This window comes from Brassica napus, chromosome A1 (genome assembly GCF_020379485.1).
Source record: "Brassica napus cultivar Da-Ae chromosome A1, Da-Ae, whole genome shotgun sequence".
NCBI lineage: Eukaryota > Viridiplantae > Streptophyta > Magnoliopsida > Brassicales > Brassicaceae > Brassica > Brassica napus.
This window is the reverse complement of record NC_063434.1, coordinates 227,931-244,130: the sequence shown is the minus strand read 5'-3', so window position 1 is coordinate 244,130 and position 16,200 is coordinate 227,931. Positions and strand designations below refer to the sequence as shown.

Here is a 16,200-nt window from a genome sequence, read left to right as displayed (position 1 = left end):
GGTAATGCTCTTCATCAACAACCCTTTCTTTATGTTGGATCCTGGGGTGTTATGTTTTTCTGTTCATTATTCTTCCTTTAACGTGCAGAATTTCATAGATCTGGCGGGAAGCGAGCGTGCATCACAGGCGATGTCAGCTGGTGCGAGGCTCAAGGAAGGCTGCCATATCAACCGAAGTTTGCTTACTCTTGGAACTGTGATCCGTAAACTTAGGTGTGTAAACAATACATGCTTAGTAGATTAACTTTAATTGTCTAAGCACTGGGTGATCTATCTATATAGTAAGGGAAGGCAAGGGCACATCAACTTTAGAGACTCCAAGCTCACACGAATTCTACAGCCATGCTTGGGTGGTAATTCAAGAACCGCCATCATCTGCACTCTGAGCCCAGCGAGGAGTCACGTCGAGCTAACGAGGAACACTCTCTTGTTTGCTTGCTGTGCAAAGGAAGTTACCACAAAGGCCCGGATCAACGTCGTTATGTCAGACAAGGCCCTGCTGCAGCAACTACAGCGTGAGCTTGCGAGGCTCGAGACCGAGCTGAGAACCCCTGCCCCGCCTGCCTCGAAATGTGATTGTGCGATGACGGTGAGGAAGAAGAATCTTCAGATACAAAAGGTTTGTGCTTATGATAGATCTCCTTTTCAGGCTGGGTTAATGCTAACCTAAGGTTTAATGTTGAATGCAGATGGAAAAGGAGATGGCAGAGTTGAGAGAAGAGAGAGATCTTGCTCAATCCCGGCTTGAAGATATCATGAGAATGGTTGAACTCGATGAGGCCTCAAAGGTATTTATTTTTCCCACAATTTCACTTTATGCAACAAATAAATTCACATTATTTTTGCTTCTACTCTGTTGAAGTGTGGAACTCCGCAGCACATAGACAAGTGGGAGGATGGTTCAGTGTCACAGACATCAATAACAAGAGCTTATGTTGGGTCTCATTCTGAGGATGATGATGATGAAGAGCTGCCTACGCGTTCTGAAGATCCATCAGAAGAATATTGCAGAGAAGTTCAATGCATTGAGATTGAGACATCAGCTACAGTCAACCACAAAGACGAAAAAAGAGCAGAACCTAAGAACATTTTAGGCCCTAGTGTAGGCCAAAACGTGAGGTTGAGAAGCTGGAACCGCAGAGAGACCGCGAGCACTCCACCTGAAAACATAGGGACAGAAAGACCAGAAGAAGAGAGTCACAAGAAGATAGTGTTTTCTGGTTTAGAGTTGGGTTCTAGTGTGTCAAGGAATGATTCGCTGTCTTCTTGCGGGAGCGATTCCACTGCGACTCAGAGCATCAGAACGCCCTTGGGAGAAGAGGGAGGTATCACTAGCATCCGCACTTTCGTTGATGGTCTTAAGGAGATGGCTAAGCGTCAAGGCCAGGTAAGCTTATATATATATATACTAGTCGGTTCTTCTTCGTAGATTACAACTAAATTTCAATCAGGTGTCGATTGGTGATGATGAATCTGGTAAAATGGGGAGGGATATTGGTCTGGTCATTATGGACATGGAATTTGAGAGGCAGCGGCGAGAGATTGTTGAGCTATGGCAAAGCTGTAACGTCTCTTTGGTGCATAGAACATACTTCTACTTGCTCTTCAAAGGAGATGATGAGGCTGATTCAATCTACATTGGGGTTGAGCTAAGAAGACTTTTGTTTATGAAAGCTCGCTTCTCTCAGGGAAACCAAACTTTGGAAGGAGGAGAAACCTTAACACTGGCTTCAAGGTTGGATACACTTCTTTTTGGTGTTTTTATTTATTTATATTTATTTACTCTTTTTCTTTCGTGGGGGTTGGTAAAAGCCGGAAGGCGCTGCACGGGGAGAGAATGATGCTGAGCAAGCTGGTGGGGAAAAGGTTTTCAGGAGAAGAGAGGAGAAGAATGTATCACAAGTTTGGGATTGGTGTCAACTCCAAACGCAGGCGTTTACAACTCGTGAACGAGCTTTGGAGCAATCCCAAGGACATGAGTCAGGTTGTGGAAAGCGCAGATGTTGTAGGGAAGCTTGTGAGGTTCGCTGAGCAAGGGAGAGCCATGAAGGAGATGTTTGGTCTGGCCTTCACCCCTCCTTCCTTCTTGACAGCTCAGAGATGGCGTAACTGGAGAAAAAGCATCCCTACGCTTTTCTAACCATCTGTTCTTGTAACAGTTGTGTATAATATGTATCTTCTTTGTGTCTTTTTCTTCTGGTATTTTGAAGGAGCCAACGTTGGTGTGTAAAACATATATTTTTCAATCAGTGTTTTTATTTGTATCTGTTACAGTCAAGCTTCTGTTATGGAAAAACTCATTACATAATATGAAAAATTTGTGTGTATGATGTGATCAGTTCTCTCAACAAAGTGAAATCAAATGCAGGTCGGTTAGCCAGTGAAAATGGAATGTACAGGAGAAGACGAGGGCTGCGGCAGCGCCAAGGAAAGGTGCTGTCTCATCTCCACTGAACGCTGACATTTCCAACGATTCTCGATATCTAATGACCAGACAAGAGTATTAACCAGGCAGCAAAGCACACATCCGACAACTCATATTGGACCCGGAATGTGGGCTTAATTTTGGGCTCCTTCGGCCCACGTTTTCCAAGATAATGTTGTAGATAGACGATACTAACCTCCCTCCCTCCTCCTCCTCCTCCTCCTCCTCCCTTCCTTTGGCTCTTCTCCCGAGATCTTTGCTCTCTATTCCCTTCGCTCCTTTCTCCTTCCATATCCGTAAGGCTTCCAATCTATTTTATTATAATTTTCTTACACATAGATTGGCTTAATCCCAATATATATATATACATCTATTGTTCACCTTTCGTTTCTCAATTTTGAATTATTATCTTCTTTTTTTTTTCTTTCGAATTTGGATTATTATGGGAGCTCTCTCAACTTGAAATTGAAACTGTTTGATGGTTATATATATATTTCAGATATTCTTATTTTTGCTGTTATTTAAAGCTAATCGTTTGAATTTTGGGTTGATGTAGAGAGTCTTACTTGGGATGATGTCATACTGAATTGGATGATCTCAAATAGCCAAAGCTTAGATTCAGGATTGATTGCTTGCTTGCTTATCCAACAACTAGTAAATAATTGTGAGCTCCACCATCCCTACATTCATTCATTCATTAGAAACCGTATTCAAAGACCATTTCTGCTCTGCTGCTTTGTTATTATATATTATCAAATTCTTGATTTTGCTTTTATTTGGTTTGAAGTCAGAGGATGGAGAGCGGTGGTCAGTATGAAAATGGGCGTTACAACCCCGATTACTACAAAGAAGGAACACACTCTGTCGTAAGCATTTTTTTAAAAAAATATGATTCTCTTTATTACTTTGGTTGGAAAGCTAATCGGGGAATTGTTTTTTTTTTCTAACAGTGGAATGCGATGCCTAATCATCATCAGACAAAGGAGGACCAACATAATGCTCTGGTCATGAATCAGAAGATCATGTCCATCCTTGCCGAGAGAGACGCTGCCCTCAAGGAAAGAGATGACGCCCTGGCTGCCAAGCAGGAAGCTTTAGCCGCTCGGGACGAAGCACTTGACCTACGCGACAAAGCTCTCTCTCTAAGAGATAATGCTATTCTGGAGAGGGACAGTGCCTTAAGTGCTCTTCAGTTCCGTGAACACAATCTAAACTACATTTTGTCACGTGCAAAGCTCGGTGCCTCCCAAAGCTCTCACTTACCCAACCCTTCCCCCTTGTCAACTATTCCACATGAAGCTGCTCCAAGTAAAAGAAAAAAAAAGCGCAAACAGGAAACAAGGTCAAAGGGAAAGAGAGTAGGCGAAGATCATGTTGCTTCTCCTGGAAAGAAATGCAGAAAAGATTGGGACAGTAACGTTGTCGGCTTAAACCTTGTCACCTTCGATGAGACGACAATGCCAGTGCCCATGTGCACTTGTACTGGTACTGCTCGTCACTGTTACAAATGGGGGAACGGCGGGTGGCAATCATCATGCTGCACTACCACTTTGTCTCTGTATCCTCTTCCGCAGATGCCAAACAAGCGCCATTCTCGAGTGGGCGGTAGGAAAATGAGCGGAAACGTCTTCTCCAGGCTACTTAGCCGTTTAGCTGGCCAAGGCCACGACCTCTCCTCTCCCGTTGATCTCAAGGATTATTGGGCTAGGCACGGCACCAATCGCTACATCACGATCATGTAGGCAAAGTATGTTTTCTCTTTTTTTTTTTTTCTATCTCTCTTTTCGTTTTAATATTTTAGGTTCAAAGGTGGAATGAAAGAATGAAGCTTGTTTAGTTCCATTCTTATTTTTATTGTCCATAGTTCTTGTTAATGCAAATGGTTTTTGGCTTGGTCTCTGTGTGTTTATGTAATTAATAAAACAATTGTCATATTTTGTTTTACGATTTCTTCGAATCTCAAAAGGCTTAAACCAGTTCTTCATTCTCTCCGCTCTTCTGACGGATCATCATCTACTACGGCGTGTCCCTAATCGTTCCCCCTGTTCTCATCTTGCTCAGTCTGGACATCACCAGATGTTCCAGCAACTCAACATCAGCCAGTTAAGACAGGAGCCACAGTCCCAGCAGAACCTGATGGTAACATGTCAGCAAAATGGACAAGTAGACCGGGTGTTGAGGTGTTGGCTGGATCAAAGGATTGGAGTTGCATATCAACTAGGCAAACAGTATATTTATTTTTTTTATCTATGTGCAGTGTGTTGAATTATTATGTATATTACAGATGAAATCCAGTTATATTTCAGATCATGGTAGATATATATTAATGTGGAGGGTCAAGAGATTGAGGTTGAGACAGAGAGATTCTCTGTTTGTTTGGTGCTTTTGTTAGTTTTGGGATCCTCCTCCTCTGATTGTTAACTTTTATATGAACTGTAGTTAACAGGCCGGGCCTCATTTTAGGCCTAATAAAAAGCATTTCGTGAATTTCAATCTGGAAACTGTAACGGGCCGGGTCTTACATGTCTCTCTTGTCCGTAGAAATATCTAAAACCCTAAAAACATTATCACACTCTCTATTCATCTCTGTGTACGGCGACGAGGGAGCTATGTCCGATGTAGTAGCGGAAGGAGATGCAAAGCCGACGAAGCAGTTCAGTGTGTATGAAGCGACATCGGAGGAGCTTATAGAACGGTCGATGGCGCCTATAAAAAAGGAGTTCCTATGTCCTCCTCCGAGCCGTTCCCTAAAGCAAAGTGACGTGAAGGCGCCTCATCCGAGCTTAGTCCAGGAGAAGAAATCGAAACGACAGCTCAAAAGAGAACGCCGCGAGGTATGTCCATTTTTTTCCAAGCTTATTATTAGGATATAATGTTTTGTTTTTTTTTTTGCTTTTTGCAACTGAACCAGCGAACATGCCATTTGTTGCAGAAATGTGCGATAAACCTGTGTCCGCAGGTTTCGAGAACAGAAGACGTTGATTCCTGTCAGTATAAAGAGAAATGCCGCTTTAATCATGACATTCAAGCTTTCAAAGCTCAGGTACTCTCTACTCTAGCTTGGTCGTTATTGAGAAATAATAATATTATTATTATTATTATTATTTTGTAACTGCAGAAACCAGATGATATAGAGGGGCAGTGCCCATTTGTGGCCTCTGGGATCAAGTGTCAATATGGTTTATCATGCAGATTCTTTGGCACCCACAAAGATTTATCTGGAATTTCTGATGCCGAGATTAACTTTTTCAACAAAGAGACACAGAGGCTTTTATGGAAAAATAACATGACTTTTCCCAAGGCAGATGCCAAACTTAAATCCCTTGGCCTTATGGTATGTTGTACCGAATACTTGTTTCTCCTATGCTGCTGCTCTTCACTTATTATTTCTCTTCTTCGGCTTTTTTTTTGTCTCATTATTTCCATACAATTTCTAGGGCCATGCCAAAAAAAGCAATGTCGCTCAAGAGAATGACGCAGAAAAACCTCTAGATGGTGCTCAGACAAATGAAGATGTTGATATTCCTGGACCATTAGAAACTGAAGATGTTCGTCCCACGAAAAAGGCCAAATCTGACGAGACTTCTAAACTAGGACACATTATTGATGGTTAGGATTTCTTCTTTAATTTTCAGAAATATATCATTTCCAGAATGCCCAAACAACCTGCTCTAGATTATCTCAGATGGTTGCATAGTTTCTTTAAGTATATTAAAGAACAAGAGTTCACTCACATAAGAAGGGTCTGGGACAAGACAGCATCCTGATGTTACATTTAACTGTATTGGTACAGGGGTGATGAATGTAGACGATGAAACGGAAAAGACCGGGAATTCTACTTCAAAAGCCAAGATAGAGGATGACGAGGATATCATCAAAGTTATTGAAACCGATGGGAGCCTAAAATCGCATCCTCGCGAAAAGAAAAAGCTTATTGATTTTAGGGATAAGTTGTACCTTGCACCCCTAACAACTGTGGGCAATCTTCCCTTCAGAAGACTTTGCAAAGTTTTGGGAGCTGATGTGACTTGTGGTGAGATGGCCATGTGTACAAATCTTTTGCAGGTTAGCCCACTAAGATTTACTTGTGATAAAAACAGTTTTTTTTTTTAATTTTTGTAATAAATGTGAAAATCTGAAACTATAGGGCCAAGCTTCCGAATGGGCTCTGCTTAGAAGGCATTCATCGGAAGATCTGTTTGGTGTTCAGATTTGCGGTTCTTTTCCAGACACGGTGTCTCGTGCGGTTGAGCTTATAGATCGAGAATGCACGGTTGATTTCATAGACATCAACATGGGCTGCCCGATAGATATGGTTGTGAACAAAAGTGCTGGTTCAGCTCTTCTCAACAAACCATTACGAATGAAGAACATCGTGGAGGTCTCTTCTTCCATTGTTGAAACACCTATCACTATCAAGGTAACTACTGCCTAACCTGTTAATTGCAAATCTGAACATTTCTGGATGCATATGTATTGGTATGTTAACCTCTCTTTACTTGCCCTCTCCTTTTTGGGTGCCAGGTACGAACTGCATTTTTTGAGGGTAAGAACCGGATAGACTCGTTAATTTCAGATATTGGGGATTGGGGAGCCACTGCAGTGACGATTCATGGGCGGTCAAGACAACAACGTTATAGCAAGTCTGCGGATTGGGACTATATATACCAGTGTACCAAAAACGCTTCCCCTAACCTACAAGTTATAGGAAATGGAGATGTGTACTCTTTTTTAGACTGGAACAAACACAAGTCTGACTGTCCTGAGTTGTCTAGCTGCATGATTGCTCGCGGAGCACTGATCAAGGTTGTGTATATGACCTTTTACTATTAATCCTTCTCTAGTAAATCATACTATAGCATGTCTGAATAGGTTTTTTTTTAATCTTTGCAGCCTTGGATATTTACTGAAATTAAAGAGCAACGGCACTGGGACATTACCTCCGGGGAAAGACTCAACATCTTCAAGGACTTTGTACGTTTTGGTCTTCAACATTGGGGATCCGATACAAAAGGTAATACACGGCATGTAATTGAAACTACCTTTGCGTGTTCCCTTGTGGCTAAAACTCTGCCGTTAATTTAAAACCTGAACAGGAGTTGAGACAACTAGGCATTTCTTACTGGAGTGGCTAAGCTACACGTTTAGGTACATACCTGTAGGTCTGCTGGATGTGATCCCGCAGCAAATCAACTGGCGTCCGCCTTCTTACTTTGGTCGTGATGATCTCGAGACTCTCATGATGTCTGAATCTGCGGGTGACTGGGTGCGTAATTTTTACTTATTCATTCAGCTGTGTTACGTTGGACTATATATGAAGGAACTCAAAGTTTGATTTAATGTTGCAGGTGAGGATATCGGAATTGCTGCTTGGAAAGGTTCCGGAAGGCTTCACGTTTGCCCCCAAACACAAATCCAACGCTTATGATCGAGCTGAAAATGGCTAATTACAAGTCACATCTTATGTAAGCTCAATCTTCATCCATAAACATGTCTGAAACTGTGATGAGCAAATTTCTATTCAATAGTTTTTTTGAGTGTAGACAGCATTCGTGAAACAATGTATTTATTCCCTTTTTCTAAAACCAATTCTCATAGTTAATTACTTACTTACTATACACCCCCCAGTTTAAAAGAAAAAGAAAAAGAAAAATAACTAAAGCATATAAAAGAGGTTGTTCTGATTACAAATAATTCAGAGAGCGGTGAGTTCTCTCTCGGCATTGTTCTCCTCCTCCTCCTCCTCCTCAGTCACTGGATACTTGCCGGTAAAGCAGGCGTAGCAATAGCTGTGTGACTCGACTGGTCCATAGACTTGTTTCAAGCTATCTAATGGTAGAAACGCCAGAGTATCGCAGTTAATATGCTTCCTTATCTTCTCAACGCTCATCTTACTAGAGATGAGCTCTTGGCTCCTAGGAGTGTCCACTCCGTAGTAACAGGACGCAATCATCGGCGGCAATGCAATTCTCATGTGAACTTGTTTGGCTCCAGCGTCTCTTAGCATCCGAACTATCTTCAAACTCGTGGTTCCTCGGACAATAGAGTCGTCCACCACAACCACCCTCTTCCCTTCAAGGACTGACCGGACAGGAGACAGCTTTGCCTTGACTGCAAAATCACGGATCTTCTGAGTTGGCTCTATGAAAGTGCGTTTAGCGTAGTGCGACCTCAGGAGACCGATCTGAAACGGAACTCCAGCTTTGGCTGCGTATCCAAGAGCAGCAACTGTCCCCGAGTCCGGCACTGCGATGACGACATCACATTCTACAGGTGCCACCGTGGCTAATATCTCACCGTACATGCGGCGTGTTTCATACACTGAACGTCCAAAGACAATTGAGTTGGGCTGTGAGAAGTAACCGTGCTCGAACACACATTGCTTCGGTTCGGGGTGAGAGACCATGAACATAGAGCTTTCCCCTACATCTCCTCTATCCACGACCACTATTTCCCCCGGACACACTTCACGTTCGTACCTCGCATCGATAAGGTCCAAAGCGCAAGTCTCTGAGGCGAAAACAACTGCACCGTTGCTTCTTCTGCCCATCACAAGTGGTCTGAACCCGAACGGGTCTCGGACAGCGACAAGCTTGTCTTGAAAGACGAAAACCATCGAGAAAGCACCTCGAAGCTTCTCGCAAGCGTCGAGGATCCTCAGAAGGAACGTCTTGGCCTTAGATTTGGCGATCAGGTGAAGCACCAGCTCGGTGTCAGAACTTGTGATGAAGATGGAACCGTTCTCCTCAAGCTTTCTCTTGAGTTGCTTGTAATTCAAGAAATTACCATTGTGCGCTACTGCCAAGGATCCGAGTTTGCAGGTAGCGATGAAAGGCTGAACATTCTTGAGCATCGAGGCTCCGGAGGTTGAGTACCGGACATGTCCTATCGCTATATCGCCAGGAAGAGTGTTTAGTTTCGACTCAGTGAACACTTCCGACACTAATCCGACGCCTGTTATTGATTCGAGATCACCCTTGTGATTAACGGCTACGATTCCTGCTCCTTCTTGGCCACGGTGTTGCAGCGCGTGAAGAGCCAAGTAAGAGAGACGGGAAGCTTCAGGGTCACCGTGGATTCCGACTACTCCACATTCTTCTTGAAGCTCGTCGTCTTCTTTTGCCACTTGTGGTGTTATCATCGACGAGAAAACAGGGGCAAGTGTGCTTCTTCTTCTGCATGAAACGGAGAAACTTAGGGTTTTCGAAACTTGGGGACTAAGGCAGGGTTTGGTAAAGCATGGGAATAGGGTATCTTGCGAAGCTTTCTTAGGTTTTGCGGATAGAGAGAACGGGAATATAGACGAGATTTCCACAGAGAAGGCCATGGATGAGCTATAGCCTAGTTTTGAATCAAAGAGCTTGTGAGGCTTTGGCTGAATTTGATGCTAACTATTTATAAAGTTGTGAGTGTTTATTGTCGGTTACGTTGTTGAGAGAATATGGATTTCTTTTATATCCTTATCGTGTTCATAAAGGATTTGAGTCATTATCGAAAACCAGAAAAGTTAAGGTTTTATTTATTTATTACTCTTTTTTTTTTTTTTTATTGTCATGTTTTCCTATGCGATATATAAAACCTATTTAATTATGTGATACCACAATCCCTTCAATTGACAAATTATTACTTAATTCAATAACATATATAAATACAAGTAGCAAGATTTCATAAAATATATATATACTAGTATGTGGCCCCGTACTACGTACGGGTAAATAATTAGTTTCTTTAAATATGTAGTTTTTGTTAAAATATATAAACACCAAATAAATTGTTTTCCAGTATTCTTGAGTGATAAAATATATAAAAGAGTGTTAATTTTAATTTGCACAACCATATATTGTAGATCAAATATCTAGAAAATTATAATAATATTGATCAAACTAATACCATATATTGTAGATTAAATATCTAGAAAATTATAATAATATTTATCAAACTAATAATATTATCGTAATATGGGGTCAATAACCTTGAGTCAATAATACTCTATAATATGGGGTCAATAATATTCGACAATCACCTATATATTGATCAAACTACTTGATGTTATCTACTCAACGATAATAATTTCAAAATTTTATTATATAGTATTACGATAACATTAATATAAAGAATATTAAGCTTTGGTGTTGTCGATGATTTACCCCTTTAGCCACCTTTGATGGTATCTCAAGTTTGAGCATCGCTTCATCAAGTCTTGAAATGGTGAGTGGAGTAGCAGGTCTTTCTCATCTTTTTTTACATTTTTTTCTCTCCATCTATAGCAAATATGTATTGAATTTTTTAAAACTTAATTGACAAAAAACATTCAGAAAATTGATATCTATAAATTAATAAGCCAGAGATTATGCATTTGTGCTTATGGTTGCACATGGATAGTAAATATTAACGTAAGCGTTATATTATTGTTGCAGGACAACGAAACACTTACTTATTCTTTTTGATAAGGTGATGTAGCTCCTTAGTTTGACAATTCAACCACAGATGAAAAGTAAAGAGAAAAAAAAATTGGAGGCAAGATGGTATAAAATTTTGTTTGTCGTAGAGAAGAAAGTAGAGATGATTTGCAGGTTATATAGAAGATGAAAAAACAGTTTATAAAAATTTGAGTTAACGTGGATTAACACTTTTCAGAAAAATCAGGAATATAGGGAGTTGTTGATTTAGTTGCATGAAAGTAGGAGATGTAAAGATAAATTCAATTGTTTTTTTTATTGTGTTTTTAATGTTTTCCACATGTCAATTTCTAATTTGTCAAGCGACTTGTACTTTAGTATATAAAGGATATATATATAAGTGTGGGATTCTATATTTCGTTTATTATTCCATAAAACATTATAAGTTTGGTACTTTTCAGCCAAAAATATTTAAATTTGTGAGCAATAGTACGTTTATATTTAATATATCATAAATGTTCTATTAAGAGATGATTTCAATAAAATTATATTAATATTTGTTTCAAAATTTTGTTTTATTTTATTTTGTCTATCATTAATCATAAATTATTAGAATAATGATTATATAAAATAAATTATTAGAATAATAATTATATAAAATAAATTATAAAACTAATCTAAAATAGAAGATGATATGTGACAAATGCAGCTTCCAAGAATTTTCCTGCAGAGAATTACTTCGTACGGTAGTGATAAGGGACAATATTTATAGATTCTTCTTTTTGTAATTTACTCATCCAGTTGGGATCCATACCTTTTGGCTTCTTCTCCTCATTTCTGCGTTTAATACTTTGGATATACATTTTACTACGTGAATGGTTTTCCTTATCGGGTTATTATCACTGTCTACAAGCTTGGGTTCTATTTGTATTGAAGAAACATAAACACTTGTTTTGAATTTAGTCACAAAATTCTTTCATCCAAGAATCTTGAAAGTTTGAACAATAGATCATCATATGATAGAGAAATTGTGTTTCTTCTTATATTTATCTCTTTCTATTTAAGGCCATGTTGGCCTTTAATCTAATATTTTCGCTCGATCAACCCAAGGTTGTGTTCCTTTTTATGGAAATGAGAGGAATCTATTTGCTTACTTCTTTAGCATTTGAAGGCATATCTGACCAAACACTGCTGTTAACCACTTCCTGAAAATATATTAAAATGGTTAGTCCTTGTATATGTTGAATCTTCGATCTCGTTACATATTTTATGATGAATATGCTTGCTTGTGATGTCTTATTAAAACTAAATTTATCAAAATGATCATTTATTTGCACATGTATATACATTTGTTTCGATTCAAATGTTCTTATCTTTGGTGTTTTCAGTTTATAGTAAAATTACAAAACAATAACTGCTATATGTAATCATTTTCTACTAGTGCTAAGTCTGATAATATGTACTTAGCAGAAATTAATTAAAATGACCGGCAGTCAAATTCCCGGTATACTGATCAAAGTCACGGTTTGGCGGCTTTACCCACTCGTGTGTGGCTGTCCTTCAATCAATCGGTTTGTTGTGTACATGCTACAATCAACATGTTCGATCATTTCGTGTGTTCAACTAAATAACTATATATACATATGTATATATGATGAGGCAGGATAGATATTATTGGTGTTTGTGGTACAATTTATTCCGAACATAAAATTGCTTTGAACGGAAAGATACTCTTCAGTGAGGGCCGGAGTTAATTAGATAAAAAGTATGTAGGAAAAAAAGAGGGTATGTGCATTAAGGCCATCTCCAACCCTACTCCATTTTCAACTCCAAACATTATTATGGAGTAAAATCTTCTCCAACACCACTTCATTTTCAACTCCAAAATGGAGTAATGGCTAGGGTTACTCCATTTATGGAGTAATCTTACCCATTATTCCATTTTGGAGTTGAACTTTTTTTATTTATAAAATGGTCCTTTCAATCTTTAATGTTTTTATTTCTTACTTAAATAATCTTTAAAATGGTCCTTTCAATCTTTAACACGAACATTTGGATCTTGTATGGATGAGCGTGAACTCGATGCACCCATTGAACTTGGAAGAGAAGCTCCACCTCCGGGTATCGAAATTGCAGAAGATGAAAATGTCCGATTTCAAAATTTTCTTGTTCGATTTAGGAATATCAAAGATAAAGAAGCTCATTTTTCATTACGAAATGCATTAGTTGATCATTTGTGGGAAAAATATTCTAATGCTCATTGTTGAACCCACATATATGTTGTCTTTTTTAATGATTTCTTGTACTTTTTAATAAAAAATATTTAATTCAAATAATTTATATTTTAATTATTTATCGTAAACATAAAATAGTTGGGGTTAATTGATAAATTTTTATAAGTATAAGATTTTATTTGCAATTATTAATAAAATAAAAATGAAATCATTTAAGAAATATTATTTTTGGAGTAGAAAATTGAGTAATACATTGGAGTAAAACCTTACTCCATTTTGATGTTGCACCATTTTGGAGTAAAAAATGGGGTAATACATTGGAGATGCTCTAAGAAGAGTAGTTGCTATCATATTCGACTTGTGGCTCGTAGGAAAAGCAAGAGAGAGAGAGAGAGAGAGAGAGAGAGAGAGAGAGAGAGAGAGAGAGAGAGAGAGAGAGAGAGAGAGAGAGAGAGAGAGAGAGAGAGAGAGAGAGAGAGAGAGAGAGAGAGAGAGAGAGAGAGAGAGAGAGAGAGAGAGAGAGAGAGAGAGAGAGAGAGAGAGAGAGAGAGAAGTAAGTGCATTCAATTTTTCAAAAGAAAAATCATAGCTAAAACTACAAGGCATATTAAGTTAATTCCAATGAATACTAAACTATTATATATATGACCAACTTCAATTACTAGAGACAAATATGCTTTTAGTCAAAAAAAAAAAACTCAGTCGGATTATAGAAACCTAATTTAGAAGAAGAATAAAGATGCGTAGAGTAGTATTACTCTCTAGGTTTGATATTTCGACTCTAGCAATTATATTTTCCTTGTTTCAAGAAAAGAAAACAATTGTATTTTCCTCCAGCACGTAACTTTTTCAAGAAACTCATGAATATATATTTTTTAATAATATTGAGTCGTCTTTTTTTTTTTGAACACATAATATTGAGTCGTCTAAATTGAGATCTTCTGTGTTGCGGTTGGATCAATTTATTCGTTGTTTATCGTGGATAATATATTGTCATTTTAAGATGTTCAGGTGCCACATATAATAAACGTAATTATTAATTTAATAAAACACAGAATGGAAGCTTTAATTTATACTACATCACTCGCACAAATCTCAAAAAAAATACTTACATCCGAGAAAAAAAACATTGAAAAGACTCATACAAAGATTGAACATTTCTTCGTTTCAAGGAACTCGAACGATCACAATATTCAAACCTTAAAAAAAAATGGCCAATACAACTTGCGGAAATCATCTATTAGCGCAAACCACCACTTATCAGCTCAATGGAAAAAAAAACATACATGTTCCATCGAATACTAACCCCATTAGGGGGAATTAATGAACTAATTAAAACCCGATGGAGATTTACATGATCCGTGTAGAGAATGATCTTTTAGGTGGATCTTACAGGTTTAGAATTAGTCCAGGAAAAAAAAACCATTTGGATAACAAATTATTATCCAAAGGCAAAAATAAAAGAATCTTAGTCTTGATCATAATGTAAAATTCTCTCTGCGTCTTATCGGATCATGGATGTTAGAGAGAGAAAAACGACTTCTTCACAAGGGATGGTGAGTCCACCCATGTCGTGGTGGAAACCGAACTCTTCCTCTGCTTGTTGAAGAAGGATCAGAAATTCGGGATGAGACAAGAAGGTGATTGGTACGATGTACCTCGTACGCTTTTCGCCTACGTAAACAGGAAAATGTCCCTTTGGTACGTCAAGAGGGAGGCCTTCCTCGTCGTAGCATTGTTTCTTACCTAAGCTCGAGCACCTCTTGAGGATTTGCTTTAACATTGCTGTTTGTGTTACCTTAGAAGATCTCTTTACCGCCATTGTTTTAGTTTTAGCTAGTGTTTGACTTCTTGATGAGATGAGGGAGCGAGGAGACAATTTGGAGGAGAAAAGAGAAGTGTTTGATGAGAGATAGGTTGCGAAAAGGGGTTATTTATGGAGGAGGATGAGGATAGAATGCTAAAGCAATATTACTATTATTTTTGAAGTTCTTACATTATCTCATCTTCACTTAATACTAATATATAATCAAATTATTATCAGTAATCTAAAATTTGGTTAGTGCCGTCTTGTAAGACTCTTCCAAAATATAATTATACATTTCGAACGAAAATTCAGCAGCCAGTTGTATGAGGGAATTATCATATCGAGTATAAGAAAATGGAAACTACGAATTTATTATAAATAAAAACTAATATGATTTTTTGAGCTGATTATTTAAAGAACGGCGATGAGGGTAATTTAGATGTTTTAAATATTAGTATGTCTATTCCAATAGTTTCACTTGCATATTATAGAGAACTATGATTATTATATTGATATTAATAATTTAATATATAACTGTAGATATATACAGTTTTATTTTTAAGGAGCAGAAGAAAAGCAGGAGGGATATAGAAACGCATGTGACAGTGTGGGATCCAAACCCATTGCGATTTAATTTCATTGTTGGTCCTCCCCAAGACACCATGGTCCCTCCTCTCACTCTCGTTCATTAGCTATTGTCATAAATAGGGAAAATATCAATGTGGTAACTATACTTTATAATTATGTACGAATAGGTATGTAAATATGTACCACAGTTAAGTACATATTATATGTTTTCCATTAATATATTTGGTTAAGCGTGTAGAGTTGAAAGCATGCATTTGATTTATTACCTCTAGTTTATGATATTTTTTGTTGGTCATCTTTAAATACTATCCTCGGTAATTAGATTCTAAGTAATCACAAACTAGCAGCCATAATGTACACTCTAACTAAAGTGGACAAATATGTAGTCAAGGAGAGAGAATCAATCCATTGTCTACACCAACAAATTAAACGGTGTCATCGCCGGACTAGAATCAAGATAATATTTAAACACTAGATAGAGACCTGCGCCTTGCGCAGGATGAGATAATTTATAGAATGTTTATTTTACTAATTTTGAGTTTACGATATATAACAAACTAATTATTTTGAAAGTTAGTCATAATAGTGGAACAATAGAACATGTTCATAATTAATATACCTTGTCTTGTGCTAAAATGATGGACTCAAACTAATTTTTTAGTCATATTTTTTTAATTCCGCACTATATATAATTTTATTTCCATTTTGCACTAATATATATTAGTGTTCTGATGGTGTATTGATTAT

At 38.0% G+C, this 16,200-nt stretch overlaps 5 protein-coding genes across 15 annotated transcripts; 3 read left to right on the top strand and 2 right to left on the bottom strand.

Annotated features, from left to right (window-relative positions):
* Positions 1-4: 4 nt before the first annotated feature.
* Positions 5-2,325, top strand: LOC106425144 (kinesin-like protein KIN-7F). Its single transcript, XM_048734977.1, has 6 exons — positions 5-213; positions 283-619; positions 690-788; positions 863-1,387; positions 1,452-1,735; positions 1,813-2,325. The coding sequence occupies exons 1-6, from the start codon at positions 5-7 to the stop codon at positions 2,138-2,140; spliced, it is 1,782 nt and encodes a 593-aa protein (XP_048590934.1). The 3' UTR covers positions 2,141-2,325.
* A 270-nt stretch (positions 2,326-2,595) lies between these two features.
* Positions 2,596-4,744, top strand: LOC106440639 (protein BASIC PENTACYSTEINE5-like). Of its 10 annotated transcripts, none has more exons than XM_048777489.1 (5): positions 2,596-2,721; positions 2,982-3,089; positions 3,217-3,291; positions 3,376-4,172; positions 4,392-4,744. In XM_048777489.1, exons 3-4 carry the CDS (start codon positions 3,220-3,222, stop codon positions 4,165-4,167), a joined length of 864 nt encoding a protein of 287 aa, XP_048633446.1. In that variant the 5' UTR covers positions 2,596-2,721; positions 2,982-3,089; positions 3,217-3,219; the 3' UTR covers positions 4,168-4,172; positions 4,392-4,744. The 10 variants fall into 10 exon arrangements, with proteins under 10 accessions (XP_048633446.1, XP_048633431.1, XP_048633426.1 ...); XM_048777474.1 differs by having other exon boundaries at positions 2,597-2,721; positions 3,213-3,291; positions 4,487-4,744; XM_048777469.1 differs by having other exon boundaries at positions 2,597-2,721; positions 3,213-3,291; positions 4,450-4,744.
* Positions 4,745-4,980: 236 nt separating this feature from the next.
* On the top strand, positions 4,981-8,027 carry LOC106434003 (tRNA-dihydrouridine(47) synthase [NAD(P)(+)]-like). The gene is made up of 10 exons (XM_013877916.3): positions 4,981-5,259; positions 5,358-5,468; positions 5,544-5,759; positions 5,863-6,034; positions 6,219-6,490; positions 6,573-6,845; positions 6,950-7,231; positions 7,319-7,439; positions 7,522-7,691; positions 7,774-8,027. The coding sequence occupies exons 1-10, from the start codon at positions 5,035-5,037 to the stop codon at positions 7,870-7,872; spliced, it is 1,941 nt and encodes a 646-aa protein (XP_013733370.2). The 5' UTR covers positions 4,981-5,034; the 3' UTR covers positions 7,873-8,027.
* LOC106438009 (amidophosphoribosyltransferase 3, chloroplastic-like) lies at positions 7,970-13,463 on the bottom strand. Of its 2 annotated transcripts, XM_048777455.1 has the most exons (2): positions 10,573-13,463; positions 7,970-9,600 (listed from the first exon to the last, which is right to left on the bottom strand). In XM_048777455.1, exons 1-2 carry the CDS (start codon positions 10,617-10,619, stop codon positions 8,121-8,123), a joined length of 1,527 nt encoding a protein of 508 aa, XP_048633412.1. In that variant the 5' UTR covers positions 10,620-13,463; the 3' UTR covers positions 7,970-8,120. The 2 variants fall into 2 exon arrangements, with proteins under 2 accessions (XP_048633412.1, XP_013734878.2); XM_013879424.3 differs by lacking the exon at positions 10,573-13,463 and having other exon boundaries at positions 7,970-9,982.
* A 743-nt stretch (positions 13,464-14,206) lies between these two features.
* LOC111201029 (auxin-responsive protein SAUR50-like) lies at positions 14,207-15,032 on the bottom strand. Its single transcript, XM_022692856.2, has one exon. The coding sequence runs from the start codon at positions 14,878-14,880 to the stop codon at positions 14,563-14,565; it is 318 nt and encodes a 105-aa protein (XP_022548577.1). The 5' UTR covers positions 14,881-15,032; the 3' UTR covers positions 14,207-14,562.
* Positions 15,033-16,200: the final 1,168 nt, after the last annotated feature.